Raw genomic sequence first — 15,576 nt, 5'->3', positions numbered from 1 at the left:
TGTGTGTGTGTGTGGGTGTGTGTGTGTGTGTGTGTGTGTGTGTGTGTGTGTGTGTGTGTTGTGTGTGTGTGTGTGTGTGTGTGTGTGTGTTTGTTCTCTCTCTCTCATCTGGCTAATGGAACAGTATGTTGAGGAACCAGCCGACCACTCTGCTTTGAGAGCTGCAAGAGGGGTGTGTTGAGTATTAGCAAAATGCCTTCATTGGCAGGCATAGTTAACACAGAATAACAGTATAGGATCGAGAGAGGCGGGGGGAGGGAAGGAAAAGAGAGAGAGGGATGAGAGGGCGGGGGGAAAGGGAGGAAAAAAGAGAGAGAGAGGGATCGAGAGAGGCGGGGGGAAGGGAAGGAAAAGAGAGAGGGGATCGAGAGAGGGCGGGGGAGGGAAGCGAAAAGAGAGAGGGATCGAGAGAGCGAAGGGGGAGGGAGGAAAAGAGAGAGGATCGAGAGGCGGGGAGGGAAGGAAAGAGAGAGAGAGGGATCGAGAGGCGGGGGGAGGGAAGGAAAAAGAGAGAGAGAGGGATCGAGAGCAGGCGCGGGGAGGGAAGGAAGAAGAGAGAGAGAGGGATCGAAGGCAGGGGAGGAAGGAAAAAAGAGAGAGGGATCGAGAGACGGGGCGGGGGAGGGAAGGGAAAGAGAAGCGAGAAGGATCGAGAGGGTTGCAGGGGGAGGGAAGGAAAAGAAGGAGAGGGATCGAGAGAGGCGGGGGGAGGAAGAAAAAGAGAGAGAGAGAGATCGGAGAGGCGGGGGGGAGGAAGAAAAGAGAGAGAGGGATCGAGAGAGGCGGGGGAGGAAGGAAAAGAGAGAGGGATCGAGAGATGCGGGGCGGGATAGAGAAAAGAGAGGAGGGAATTCGAGAGAGGGGGGAGGGAAGGAAAAAGAAGATGAGGGATCGATGAGAGGCGGGGGCGGGAAGGAAAAAGAGAGAGAGGGATGAGAGAGGCGGGGGAGGGAAGGAAACAGAGAGGAGGGGAACGAGAGGCGGGGAGGAAGGAAAAGAGAAGAGGGTCGAGAGAGGCGGGGGGGGAAGGACAGAGAGAGAGGGATCGGAGAGGCAGGGGGAGGAAGGAAAAGAGTGAGAGGATTGAGAGAGGCGGGGGGAGGGAATGGAAAAGAGAGAGAGGGATCGAGAGAAGCGGGGGAGGGATAGGAAAAAGAGAGAGAGGGATCGAGAGAGGCGGGGGGAGGAGGGAAGGAAAAGAGGAGAGAGGGATCGGAGAGAGGCGGGGAGGGAAAGGAAAAACGGAAAGAGGAGGGATCGAGAGAGGCGGGGGAGGGAGAAAAGAAGAGAGACACTATTAGCCTTCTTCAGGAATGGCCAACACACTTTAGTACTCTCGTCAGGAGGCACAGTTTTTATGTTGGTTGACTCGTGACTATTTGTGACATTTGACAATAAATTTAATTAACCTTTTAAAGATGATTTTTTCTACTTATTATATATATCTCTTGACTTTTCAGTTTGACTCGTGTCATATCGAATGTCTCCAACTATTGCCTCCAGATAATGATTTAATGTGAGGGACTAACACATACTATTACAGCTTCATGAATGTAAATGTTGTTGTCATAACGACAGAAATGCCAAGCAATCTTTAGCCTCTAGGCCTTTCTCTTCAACTCTATCTCTAGATTCTCATTTACCATCCCATGTTGACACACTTTACTGTAAGGCATTGAACTGTAGGTCAAGAGTAGAGCAGCAGGCCTGAGATTCTGTAGGGCAGCAGGCCTGAGATTCTGTAGGGCAGCAGAACTTTCCTCTGAACATATACTGAACAAGAATATAAACTCAACATGCAACAATGTCAATGATTTTACTGAGTTACAGTTCATAGAAGGAAATCAGTCAATTGAAATAAATTCATTAGGCCCTAATCGATGGATTTCACATGACTGTGCAGGGGCGCAGCCATGGATGGGCATAGGTCCACCCACTGGGGAGCCAGGCCCATCCACTGGGGAGCCAGGCCCATCCACTGGGGAGCCAGGCCCAGCCAATCAGAATGAGTTTTTCTCCACAAAAGAGGTTTATTAGACAGAAATAGTCCTCAGTTTCATCAGCTGTCCTGGSTGGCTGGTCTCAGACGATCCCACAGGTGAAGAAGGCAGATGTGGAGGTCCTGGGCTGGCGTGGTTATACAAGGTCTGCGGTTGTGAGGCCAGTTGGACGTACTGCCAAATTCTCTAAAATGACATTGGAGGCAGCTTATGATAGTGAAATGAACATTAAATRCTCTGGCAACAGCTCTGGTGGACATTAATGCAGTCAGCATTCCAACTGCACGCTCCCTCAACTTTGACATCTGTGGCATTTGTGACACATTTGTGTTGTGTGACAAAACTGCACATTTTAGACTGGCCTTTTATTGTCCCCAGCACGAGGTGCACCTGTGTAATGATCATGCTGTTTAATCAGCTTATTGAAATGCTCACTAACAGGGATGTAAACAAATGTGTGCACAGAATTTGAGAGAAATAAGCTTTTGGTACGTATGTAACATTTCTGTGAACTGTTATTTCAGCTCATGAAACATGGGACCAACATGTATCGTTTAGATTTTTGTTCAGTATAGATCTTAGAACTAGACAGTGGAGCTGTAGAACTATAGAACTGTCAAATTTGAGATTAAATTTGTAGAACTGCAGAACTGTAGATTAAAGCTGTGGAACTATAGAACTGTCGAATTGTAGATTAAAGCTGTAGAACAATAGAACTGTAGAACTGTAGATTAAAGTTATAGAACTGTAGAATTGTAGATTAAAGCTGTGGAACTGTAAATTACAGCTGTAGAACTATAGAACTGTAGATTAAAGCTGTAGAACTGTAGATTAAAGCTATAGAACTGTAGAATTGTAGATTAAAGCTGTAGAACTATAAATTACAGCTATAGAACTGTAGATTAAAGCTGTAGAACTATAGAATTGTAGAATTATAGATTAAAGCTGTAGAACCTTTCTACAGAACTCTGGTAGAACTAGATATTTGGTCGAGCTACACACACAGGAAAGAAAGGGACACAGGCATGTACTGTATCTCCCTCCCATCAAGTGCTGCAATGATACAGGCACCTAACTTGATGAAAAAATGAACACTTTGTCTCTAAGAGTTTGACAGAGTAGCCTGTTTGGGATGCTGAGGTTTGCAAGGAGTATGAGGAAGATAAGTAATCTAGTATTCTATGTGTGTGGCAAACTTTGTGAGGAGTGGTGACACAAATCCATTTAAGTTTCGACCCACAATCAAACGGGAAAAGTGCTTTGAAAGGCGGTTTTGGCGGGAGAAGACTCTCCTGACTGTCATCACACAGTTCCAGTTGAGCGACTGTACTTCAAAGTACTCCAATAACATAGATGCTTCCTTCAATTAAACATTTAGGGTTGTGAACAACCGCGCTGATGAGTTGAGCTTATAAAAGATGTCCCTTATCAAGAGTATATCAATGTGCATATAAGATTTACATCAAACATCATGCCCAGATGATATCTCTGTTTCCTCTGACTCCTCGCTACAATTGGTACGATTTAGACTCAAACACACTGAGGGAAGAACCCTTCAGGAATAAAGAAGTTCATGCAGAAGTTAGATGAAAGAAAATGAACATGGAAAAACTATAGACCTGAGTACTGAAGTGTAGGTACAAGCTGTCTTGTCCAGAGCTGACCATGTACTTCTTAGACTATTTACAGAATAACAAGTCCTGGATGCTTTTCTAGCAATAGATAATAATAAATCCACAGAGGCCGACCAATTGGATCCCGGGCTGCGTAAGTGTGCAGCGCCCATCATTGTTGGCATCAATAACCCACATTTTTCATTGTTATTTCATATTCCAAAAGTATGAAAAGTCAGGGTTTAGTACAGAGCACTATTACAACAACCACCTCAGTCAGGGTTTAACCCTGAAAAGAGCACTATTACAACAACCACCTCGGTCAGGGGTTAACCCTGAAAAGAGCACTATTACAACGACCACCTCAGTCAGGGGTTAACCCTGAAAAGAGCACTATTACAACGACCACCTCAGTCAGGGGTTAACCCTGAAAAGAGCACTATTACAACACTTTTTTTGGTTACTACATGATCCAAAAGTGTTATTTCATAGTTTTGATGTCCTCATTATTATTATTATGTAATAATAATGTAGAAAATAGTAAAAATAAGAAAAACCCTTGAATGAGTTGGTGTGTCCAAACTTTTGATTGGTACTCTATATATGTACAGTGCCTTCAGAAAGTATTCAGACCCCTTGATTTTTCCTTATCAATCTACACACAATACCCCATAATGACAAAGCAAAAACAGTTTTGTTTGAAAGTTTTTGCTAATTCATAAAAATAAAAATCACATTTACTCAGTAGTTTGTTGAAGCACCTTTGGCAGCGATTACAGCATTGAGTCTTCTTGGGTAGGACGCTACAAGCTTGGCACYCCTGTATTTGGGGAGTTTCTCCGATACTTCTTTGCAGATCCTCTCAAGCTCTGTCAGGTTGGATGGGGAGCGTTGCTGCACAGCTATTTTTATGTCTCTCCRGAGATGTTCAATCAGGTTCAAGTCCGGGCTCTGGCTGGYCCACTCAAGGACATTGAGACTTGTCCCGAAGCCACTCCTGCATTGTCTTGGCTGTGTGCTTAGGGTTGTTGTCGTGTTGGAACGTGAACCTTTGCCCCAGTCTGAGGTCCTGAGGGCTCTGGAGTAGGTTTTCATCAAGGATCTCTCTGTACTTTGCTCCATTCATCTTTGCCTCGATCCTGATGAGTCTCCCAGTCCCTGCCGCTGAAAGAAATCTCCACAGCATGATGCTGCCACCACCATTCTTCACCGTAGGGATGGTGCCAGGTTTCCTCCAGACGTGACGCTTGGCATTCAGGCCAAAGAGTTCAATCTTGGTTTCATCAGACCAAAGAATCTTGTTTCTCATGGTCTGAGGGTCTTTAGGTGCCTTTTGAAAACTCCAAGTGGGCTGTCATGTGCATTTTACTGAAGAATGGCTTCTGTCTGGCCACTCTGCCATAAAGGCATGATTGGTGGAGTGCTGCAGAGATGGTTGTCCTTCTGGAAGGTTCTCCCATCTCCACAGAGGGACTCTAGAGCTCTGTCAGAGTGACCATCGGCTTGTTTGTCACCTCCCTGACCAAGGCACCTCTTCCCCTGATTGCTCAGTTAGTCCGAACGGCCAGCTCTAGGAAGAGTCATGGTGATTCCAAATGTCTTCCATTTAAGAATGATGGAGGCCACTGTGTTCGTGGGGACCTTCAATGCWGCAGAAKTGTTTTTGTACCTTTCCCTAGATCTGTGCCTCGACACAATCCTGTCTCGGAGCTCTACAGACAATTCCTTTGACCTCATGGCTTGGTTTTTGCTCTAACATGCACTGCCAACTGTGGGACCTTATAAAGACAGATGTGTGTCTTTCTAAATCATGTCCAATCAATTGAAATTACCACAGGAGGACTTTGAATAAAGAAACTCAAGGATGATCATTGGATAGATACATCATGCACCTGAGATCAACTTCGAGGCTCATAGCAAAGGGTCTGAATATTTATGTAAATAAGGTATTTCTGTTTTTTATTTGTAGTAAATTTGCAAACATTTCTAACAACCTGTTTTCACCTTGTCGTTATGGGGTACTGTGATGTCATTATGGGGTATTGTGATGTCATTATGGGGTATTGTGTGTAGATTGCTGGGGAARWTTTTTTGGYTAATCTATTTTAGAATAAGGCTGTAACGTAACAAAATGTGGAAAAAGTCAAGGGGCCTGAATACTTTCCAAAGGCACTGTATATTTTGTGTATAATGTGTATATTTGTGTTGTATTGTGCAGAGCTTTTGAAAAAGAGACCTAGGTCTCAATATGTCTTTTAAAAACATGTATGTGACTGAACCAAACACTCGCTCCAGTTAAGATTCAATGGCCGGTATCTTGACGCTAAACTACAGTCACATTACCCTGTGTGTTGACGTTAGGCTTTGTCCCTCCTGACATTCAATCTTGTGAATTATGGTGGCAAAATGTGACAGAGGGTTTTCCCACCGCGTGTCCATCTGAATGGAGAGAGAAACATTTCCTGGACCTCCCTGTTTTAGACACAGACAGGAGAATCTAGAACAGTCTCTACACTGTGTTATTCTGCATCCGTTTTCAAAAACCACACTATATCTAAGACTCACTGAGTTAGCCTTGGCAGGTTTAGAGGTGAAAAAACACTTTTGCAAAGGTTAGTAGCGTATATCACCAAGCACACGTAATCTCATAAACCTAGAACCAAAATATTGCGTAATGTTGGGAGAGACTAAGGTCTAGATTCAATCCATAGCATGGAAGATCTGCGTTATAGCGCAATTAAAATTTAAAGGTAACTTCCGATTGAGCTTGCACACTGTATGCAGCGTTTACTGTGAATGCAGTCTCTGCTAATGTGGGAACATTGCCTTTAAATTCCAATCATCCTATAGCGCAGATGAATCTAGGCCTAAACTAGATGTTTGTTGTGATATTTCTGACAAAACTAACATGCTCAGCTTGCTCTGAGTGAAACATCCAACATATTTAAACAGATTCAACAGAAAACTTAAATTAGACAGATAGTAAAATGTCTGTCTTATTGTGACCTTTGAACGGAGGCCCGAGCCATGACCCATGTATTTTCTGCAGTTAAACTCTCACTGGGGATAATATCTTTCCACTGATGTGAGAGAAGAAATGACATGACATGGATCCGAGCTCTGCTACACAGCAGCATTCTTGTGTTTATTGCATGATCTGCCTGGCAGCATAATAGCCTCGTCATCCACAACACAAATATGAATATCCCAAAGGTATTTAGAAACACACTGGCCCATGATGACACAAACACAACAAAGTGGATGCTATGTCGCTCATCGAAGGCTGGTTCCAAGTACTCTCTAACATCCTAGTTTACTTTCTTATTTCAGGAAATAAGAAAATCTCCTTTATTTTTTTCATCCAAGCAGAAAACCAGAGAAAGGCATCAGGAGAATGTTTTGTAATACAATACAATGCACCAGTTGGCTTCTCACTGCAGCAACAACAAATAAAAGGGCTCCAATTTGCTTCACGCTTTGTTTGCCTCAGACTCCCACATGAGTTGTGTTTGTTCCCATTTGTTTCCAGTCAATGGAGCAAACAAACCCTAAACAAACTAAGCTCTTTCTCTAGCTTGTCAATTACCATCTCTCTGTATCATCCTCTGTTACAGAAACAAAGCTTTCAAAGTCATTCATTTGGATCATTTATGTAATGTCATGGGATGACATAATGGGTTCAGGAAACAGGTGATCTCTGGAGTTGAAAGATCTCTTTCAGTTGTTCAACATTCCGTTTTCAACAGCAAATATCAGCAGCACAGTCAGATATATGGCACTCCTAATCTCTGAGATTACAATCTTTCTGATGCCTGTTTAATAAAGATATTGAATGATGAATTGGCAGAGTCTGACATTGTATCTCAAAGTCTCAACCTTTACACTGCTGATTCAATATGTAACTATATGACTTTGTCATGAGGGTTGATGGGGGGGATGAGGAAAATCAGCTCTCAAGACATTATCCAGAGCAAGGTCTTCAGTAAATGTCACAGAGCCACTCACCCATTGATATGACTTACAAGGGGTTGCCCTCCTGCCCTTTTTAAATGTGGCGTCATGTCATTTCAAGTGGGCAGCTAGCATGTGACAGGTTCAGAAGAAAGGCGTGTAACAGTTCTGTATGCCAGCCTGGTCTCATAAACCAGACYTAACATAGTACTTTTAAATCCGGGAAACACAAAAAATTAGTATGATATGTTACATTTGGTATGGTTATATAAAACAGAAGGTTACTTAAGGCAAAAACAAAAGTAGGGTGGTTGGTTGGGGTGGATGGGTATATGTAAAACAACAACTTCCACAACTACTTACTAATTTTTAGCTACTACTTAGCATGTTAGCTAAACCTTCCCCTAACCTTAACCTAACCCCTAACCCTAGACCCATAGTTGTGAAAAGTAGGGGTGCTGAAGCACCCCTTGAAAAATCTGAATAAATACAAAATCTGAATAATTGTAAAAAACATTTTTTTTTACAAAAGTAGTGCACTGGGCCTAGTAGAGGACAGATGTAGACGTCTGTAGGGCAGGCCCCAAAAATATTTTGGCATCTCTGCTTTGGCAAAAAATGTAGGTGTATAATTAAGAACAGTATCTTGCAGGATTCAATAGTTAGAATTGTAAGAGTTGTTGCCCTGTCCCTTTCTCTGCGATTGTCATTCTAATTGAATCCAGAAAGAATAAAACTCTGTCCTCAAACATTTATATCAAAAGTTCCAAAGTTATGGGAAAAGACACAAAACATCAACATAAAATAAAATACTTTTCTTGATCGAATAACAAGAAAAACAACCACTTTTTGTGCAGTATTGATTTACCGTCCTTACAAACCACAATGTAAATGTGCATTACTGTATTGTACATAGGCTGGTGATCTAGGTTAGTACCTGTAGACTTTCCGTCACCATGAAGAACAATGCACAATACAGTAATTGAGTACATTGAGACAGCAAGTGGTTGGTGAGGATGTGGCTCAGTTGGTAGAGCGTGGCACTTGCGATGCTAGGGTTGTTGGTTCGATTCCCACGGGGACCAGTATGAAAATGTACGCACTCAAAATGTTGCACTGGATAAAAGTATCTACTAAAATGGAAAAGGAATGAATAAACCATTTCAATTTGTATTTATTTATTTTACCTTAATTTAACTAGGCAAGTCATTTAAGAACAATTTCTTATTTTCAATGACGGCCTAGGAACAGTGGGTTAACTGCCTTGTTCAGGGGCAGAATGACAGATTTTTACCTTGTCAGCTCGGGCATTCGATCTAGCAACCTTTCGGTTACTGGCCCAACGCTCTAACCACTAGGCTACCTGGCGCCCCACATAGAAATAAGTTGCACTAGCAACTGGAAAACATATCAAGCAAGTATTTTATATTCCACAAGCATTATATTATATTATATTAGCAGACCAATATAGATGTCTTAAGCGCACAATTTCTTCTTCTTCTCTGCAACCCCCCCCACAATCGCAGCACCCCCACCCTCAAAGAACTTCCCGCGGCTATGGCTTACCTTAACCCTAACCCCTAACCCTAATGGTTGCCACCTAGCTAACATTAGCCTTAGCCACCCAGCTAACGTTAGCCTTAGCCACCTAGCTAACGTTAGCCACAACACATTTTTATTCGTAACAAATAAGTTTAGCAAATTCATAACATACTGTATCATTGAAATTGTAATTCGTAACATATCATACCAAATGGATGATGGACCTCTWCAGATTAATACATACCATACGAAACATAACATATCATACTAATTGGAGCGTCTCGGATTGACATTTACTATGTTACGTCTACCCCTGAGTCCAGGTTGCAGCGGCTTCTGTACATCGAGGAAGGTTAGGGAACTTTTGACCACCTGTTGGTTTATAACGCACTTTTAAGTGCAAGGTGCCATTCTTTTTGTCCTGGAATGGGAACTGGGTGATCGGAGCGGAGGCAGTGAAATGTTAGCTAACCGTTTATAGCAAGCAATGTGGACACTAGGTACTGCTTTGTAGCGTGAGTCTTGTTTCGTGCATACATGGTGTATGTGTGACTGTGTGTCTGTGTGTGTGTGTGTGTGTGTGTGTGTGTGTGTCTGTCTGTCTGTCTGTCTGTGTGTGTCTTGCCATCAGTCAGTCTGTCAACAGCTTCCAAGGCCTCTCATGTTGCAGTATGAAAAGTAAACAGTAAAGAGTACATCGAAGAGGACAGTATGTGAGAGAGAAAGGAGGGGGTGGATTTAAACTGACATGTTCCCTGGAAGAGCAGGAAGGAGGGGGTGGATTTACACTGACATGTTCCCTGGAAGAGCAGGAAGGAGAGGGTGGATTTACACTGACATGTTCCCTGGAAGAGCAGGAAGGAGAGGGATCTGTAGAAATAATACAAGGGGAATAACACTAGCCACTGTTCTCTTCTGATGCGATATATAACTATAAGGACCCTTTTTTATAATTTTTTTATTGAACCTTTATTTAACCAGGTAGGCCAGTTGAGAATAAGTTCTCATTTACAACTGCGACCTGGCCAAGATAAAGCAAAGCAGTGCGACAAAATCAAACAACACAGAGTTACACATGGAATAAACAAGCMTACAGTCAATAACACAATAGAAAAAAMAAAGTCTATATACAGTGTGTGCAAAATGGCGTGAGGAGGTAAAGCAATAAATAGGCCATAGTAGCAAGTAATTACAATAACTACCACACCTTCTGCATATACAAACCCCCACTACACATAGGTCAGCAGGTCACATAGCTAAACTGTATTAGAAGAGCCAGAGTATATATACTCCACATTAGGTCATGTAAAGAAGATAAGATCATACAGAAMAAATGATTACAGGTATATATATGTGTGTGAGTTCAGACAAGATAAGTTAATACTGACAAGGGAAGATGCAACCTCCTGTGTGTGTTGAGACAAGACACGTTAGCGGAGCTCTTGAAATTGTGCCATATCTGGGTTATTATAAATCTCTTAGTTCTCAGTACTGAATAGGTTCCAGTTATCAGGGGTGCCCTTGCCTTAGCCAATGAAGCATCGCCATAGGCCCTTAGGGGGAAATGTTTTGGAGAAACGTACAGGGAGAGAAAAGGGACTGTCTAGGAACGATTCATTTCCTCCGATGATGAAATGTTGCAGATGACGTGACTTTGGCAAGCGTGTTCTTCAATAAAGCAGCTGTAATATAAAGGTATTAAATCCTGTCATGTCAATAAATTGGTCATGGCCGTACATCTGTCGTGGATAAATGTGTGAGCAGAGAATAGGGGTTTGCTCATATTTCTATTCTTGCTGAGAGGTCTAATTTTACACTGTGTTCTCCTACACAGCATATCAACTATCACTATTTCTCTCTTCTCTTTCCTCTCTTTTTCATTCTTTCTCTCTCATCTCTCTCTCCCTCTTTCCTCTCTCTCTTCCTATTTCCTCTCTCTTCTGTTCATAATGATCATGATGCATGATTATAATGTCTGTCTGCCTTGGAAGATGAGCCAGATGGTCTGCCTTTTACCCTGTGTATCACTCTCCCACTGGGGGATCGGGTAAACTGAGACAGACATTACCCCTTGGTTGTGTTAGGGGAAACCTGTGGATTATAAAAAAGGTCCTAGCTATGCCAGGCATGCCACACCAGGGAGGATGTGGGTAGAAATAGTAGGCCATATGGAGGGCATGCTCTGAGGAGAGGGGGGAGAGCTCTTGTTCAGGAGGAGGGGAGGGTGGATGTGTGTCTCTGTGTGTGTGTTTTTCACTCTCTATCTGTCCTCTGTCATTACCAGGGGTCATTACTCTCAATCATGGCAGGCCTATACACACTAGGGAGCACACTCACACGCAGAGAGCTGTAAGAGGGAAAATATTGATTTGCACACGACGGTTGATTGCACCATTAGTGTGTGTACTCCGTTTGTGTATTTCATTTTCAKAGTCTCTCCCCTAACTTCAAATGAACATTGCCTACAGTACGTTCCYTTAAGGCAATCCAGGTAGATGTTAGAGGGCCCTTTTATTGAAGAATGTGTTTGTTTCATATGATTGTGTTTAGCTTCTTCGTGTTTTGGGGTTGCTTTTCAATGTATTGATGTGTATAAAGATATGTATAGTGTAATTGATGTGTATATAGATGTACAGTTGAAGTCGGAAGTTTACATACACCTTAGCCAAATACATTTAAACTCAGTTTTTCACAATTCCTGACATTTAATCCTGGTAAAAATTCCCTCTTAGGTCAGTTAAGATCACCACTTTATTTATTTTTATTTTTTATAAAATTTTATCCCTTTTCTCCCCAATTTTCGTGGTATCCAATCGCTAGTAATTACTATCTTGTCTCATCGCTACAACTCCCGTACGGGCTCGGAGAGGACGAAGGTCGAAAGCCATGCGTCCTCCGAAGCACAACCCAACCAAGCCGCACTGCTTCTTACACAGCGCACCTCCAACCCGGAAGCCAGCCGCACCAATGTGTCGGAGGAAACACCGTGCACCTGGCCCCCTTGGTTAGCGCGCACTGCGCTCGGCCCGCCACAGGGATCGCTGGAGCGCGTTGAGACAAGGATATCCCTACCGGCCAAACCCTCCCTACCCGGATGACGCTGGGCCAATTGTGCGTTGCCACACGGACCTCCGGTCGCGGCCGGCGTGCGACAGAGCCTGGGCGCGAACCCAGAGACTCTGGTGGCGCAGCTAGCGCTGCGATGCAGTGCCCTAAACCACTGCGCACCCGGGAGGCCCACCACTTTATTTTAAGAATGTGAAATGTCAGAATAATAGTAGAGAGAATGATTTATTTCAGCTTTTATTTCTTTCATCACATTCCCAGTGGGTCAGAAGTTTACATACACTCAATTAGTATTTGGTAGCATTGCCTTTAAATTGTTTAACTTGGGTCAAACGTTTCGGGTAGCCTTCCACAAGCTTCCCACAATAAGTTGGGTGAATTTTGGCCCATTACTCCTGACAGAGCTGGTGTAACGGAGTCAGGTTTGTTGGCCTCCTTGCTCGCTCACGCTTTTTCAGTTCTGCTCCCACAAATTTTCTATAGGATTGAGGTCAGGGCTTTGTGATGGCCACTCCAGTCCTGCCACAACTTTGGAAGTATGCTTGGGGTCATTGTCCATTTAGAAGACCCATTTGCGACCAGCTTTAACTTCTGACTGATGTCTTGAGATGTGGCTTCAATATATCCACATAATTCCCTTCCTCATGATGCCACTAATCCAAAACCACCATAAAAAAGCCAGACTTTGGTTTGCAACTGCACATGGGGACAAAGATCGTACTTTRTGGAGGATGTCCTCTGGTCTGATGAAACAAAAATATAACTGTTTGAGCATAGTGACCATTGTTATGTTTGGAGGAAAAAGGGGGAGGCTTGCAAGCCAAAGAACACCATCCCAACCGTGAAGCACYGGGGTGGCAGCATCATGTTGTGAGGGTGCTTTGCTGRAGGAYGGACTGYTGCACTTCACAAAATAGATGGCATCATGGAAATTATGTGGATATATTGAAGCAACATCTCAAGACATCATTCTGTATAGTGTAATTGATCTGTATATAGATATGTATAGTGTAATTGATGTGTATATAATTGTTGTTTATTGATGTGTTCTGTTCTTCTGCTCTTGGTCTCAGCATGACTCCCTGCTTAATTAAATAAAAGGTTCAATAAAAATTACACTGTAGGTCATGAAACTTGTGTTCAATTTAAAAACCACACTTTGGAGCCCCATTAAGAACCCCAAACTGTCCTAAATGTCTATTCAAAGGTGTAGGCTATTATTTACCCTCATTGTAATATACGGTATATAAACCTTGTCTTCATTCCATTAATGTGACCTCCCACTGTTCCTTTCCGTCTCTTCCTACAGACCTTACGGTGAGCTCACCAACTGCACCTACCTGATCGCCCTGAAGATGGACTGTTTCTGGCCCAACCGGCTGGTGGACGAGTTCTTCATCCGCATCCACAAGCAATACTTCCACGATTGCTCCCTGTCGGGACGGCTGCTGCGTGATCCGCCCAACCGTATCCTTGGGCCGTTCATCGTGGTGCCCATCCTTGTCACGTTGCTCATGACTGCCCTAGTGGTGTGGAGGAGCAAGCGCAGTGAAGGCATGGTGTAGGCAGGCCCAACCTCCAGGCCACCAGCCAGGGAGAAGAGGTCTAGAGGAGGCCCCCTTCACCTCCACCTCCACCTCCACCTCCACCCATGACAGACTCAGATACACATAACACTGCTGCTACCTACTACAGAACAGACATCATGGACCAGGTGAGGGACTGGGAGGACTATCTAAGCCTGTCTCAAGGATAACATTATAGAGCATCTCTGGTCCTATCACTCTGTTTGATAGGAGACCGAGCTAGAGGCACAGGATATAGGAAAGTACACGGACTACAAGATGAGAGTTCATATAACTACAGTAATTATACCCTGCAGGCGGACTGGTTTAAAAATGGAAGAGTGATTCCATTGCCCTTTATCTACTAAATCCAATCTGGCTGGAGAATCACAAGCTGTTTGCCATGAAGGACAGATGGTGTCTGATTGGTTTGAAGGACTTCCTGGACACATTAGGTAATTTCCTGTGCAGTGAGTTGAGACACTTTGGCACAGCTCCTGGAGTGGACTTCTTACAGTCAGTCACTGATTGGTTGACATAAAGCATCGCCCTATCATCTCTGTGCTTTATGGATGCTGTCTGTGCACTCTATACTCTCCMCATAAACACTGTCTGGACCCAACACCCTGTTCCTGTCCTTGCCCCTGRCTGTCAGAACCAACAGATTTCTACACTCACCCTTCAAGTCCTTACTTTGTGTACTGAGCCAAAGTACCTGTCAGTAACCAAAATAATTWAAAAAAATATTCAAATCAAATTTGTCCATGAATAGAAAGTGAATATGAAAAAGAMAATATTATTTTATTTTGTGATGTGTGTGAGACTGAGGTACAACATACTGTGCAAATGATGGATTAATAGCCTACTGTTGGTATTTCATAATGACTGTGTTCAATAAACTTGGATTAAAAACAAAGACGTGACATTGTGTATCGGGTGCTTTGTAACGGTGGTTTGGTGGGTATGACTTTTATCTTCGTAGTCACAAGGCTTAAGGCTAGTCGATTGTTTTGTAAGTTACTGACAAACTGTCGTGTCTGTGTAACATCTGCGTTTATTGGGTCTTTAGTAAGGCTAATGCTGTCATCACCAGATAGGCACATTGCCTTTAAGAGCAGAGCATCCTGCTAATGGCATTTTCTGACGTACTCTTCATCTTATTAGTACTGAGAGGCAAAGCGTCTGTGTGTCTGGCTGCCTTACAAATTGCCTTTATATTACTATGGCTGAGACACGGTCTTGCGGGCTACAAGATCTGAGCTCCCAATGCCTCCAAGTAGATACCTGCTTACTCTTCACAGGGCAATGGAAAACTATATATTTTTTCTCTCTCTCTGTGTGTGTGTCTCTCTCTCTCTCTCTCTCTCAAAGCACCTTGATTGCTTTAAGAGATATAATAAACCTTTGTGGTGCTCTACTCAGACCCTGTATTAAAACTCTCCCCTTCATTATGAGTCTAGTCTGGCTCCCGTGTAGAACCCAGTGTACTCTGGGAAACGCAGTTTAAAGACCTCCCAGAGGATAACTGACTGTTAGTCGTTGGGGATCCAATGAGACCGTTAGGGAATTCTTTAAGGCATTAAATATAGAGGGCATATTTATCTAATTATAATTTTATGGTGCTTTAATCTAGTCTGGGTACCAGTCTGTTTAGCTATCATTCCACTCCTTGCCACTCTGTGTCGTATGCCAAAGAGACTGGCAAATGTCACGGGAAATTAAAATTAAACCATCTTACTGATCTGAGAACGAATGGTTTCCTCCATATTCCTGTTTTTGTTTGAGGCTGAAGACAGCAGCACCTCTTAAAAAGGAATACAAGTCTGAGACAGGCTATTT

The 15,576-nt window shown here is 43.2% G+C and overlaps 1 protein-coding gene across 1 annotated transcript in view; it reads left to right on the top strand.

The window, feature by feature from the left end:
• LOC111959280 (receptor activity-modifying protein 1-like) overlaps positions 1-13,844 on the top strand; it is an 85,507-nt gene extending 71,663 nt beyond the window's left edge. Inside the window, exon 3 of the mRNA XM_023980757.2 lies at positions 13,482-13,844. Within this exon, the coding sequence (XP_023836525.1) occupies positions 13,482-13,737 (256 nt within the window). The 3' untranslated portion in view covers positions 13,738-13,844. The remainder of the gene's footprint in view (positions 1-13,481) is intronic.
• The last annotated feature ends 1,732 nt before the right edge of the window (positions 13,845-15,576 follow it).

This window comes from Salvelinus sp. IW2-2015, linkage group LG36 (genome assembly GCF_002910315.2).
Source record: "Salvelinus sp. IW2-2015 linkage group LG36, ASM291031v2, whole genome shotgun sequence".
In the NCBI taxonomy this organism is placed as follows: domain Eukaryota; kingdom Metazoa; phylum Chordata; class Actinopteri; order Salmoniformes; family Salmonidae; genus Salvelinus; species Salvelinus sp. IW2-2015.
The sequence above is the reverse complement of the archived record's forward strand: the minus strand, read 5'-3'. Positions and strand labels throughout refer to the sequence as shown.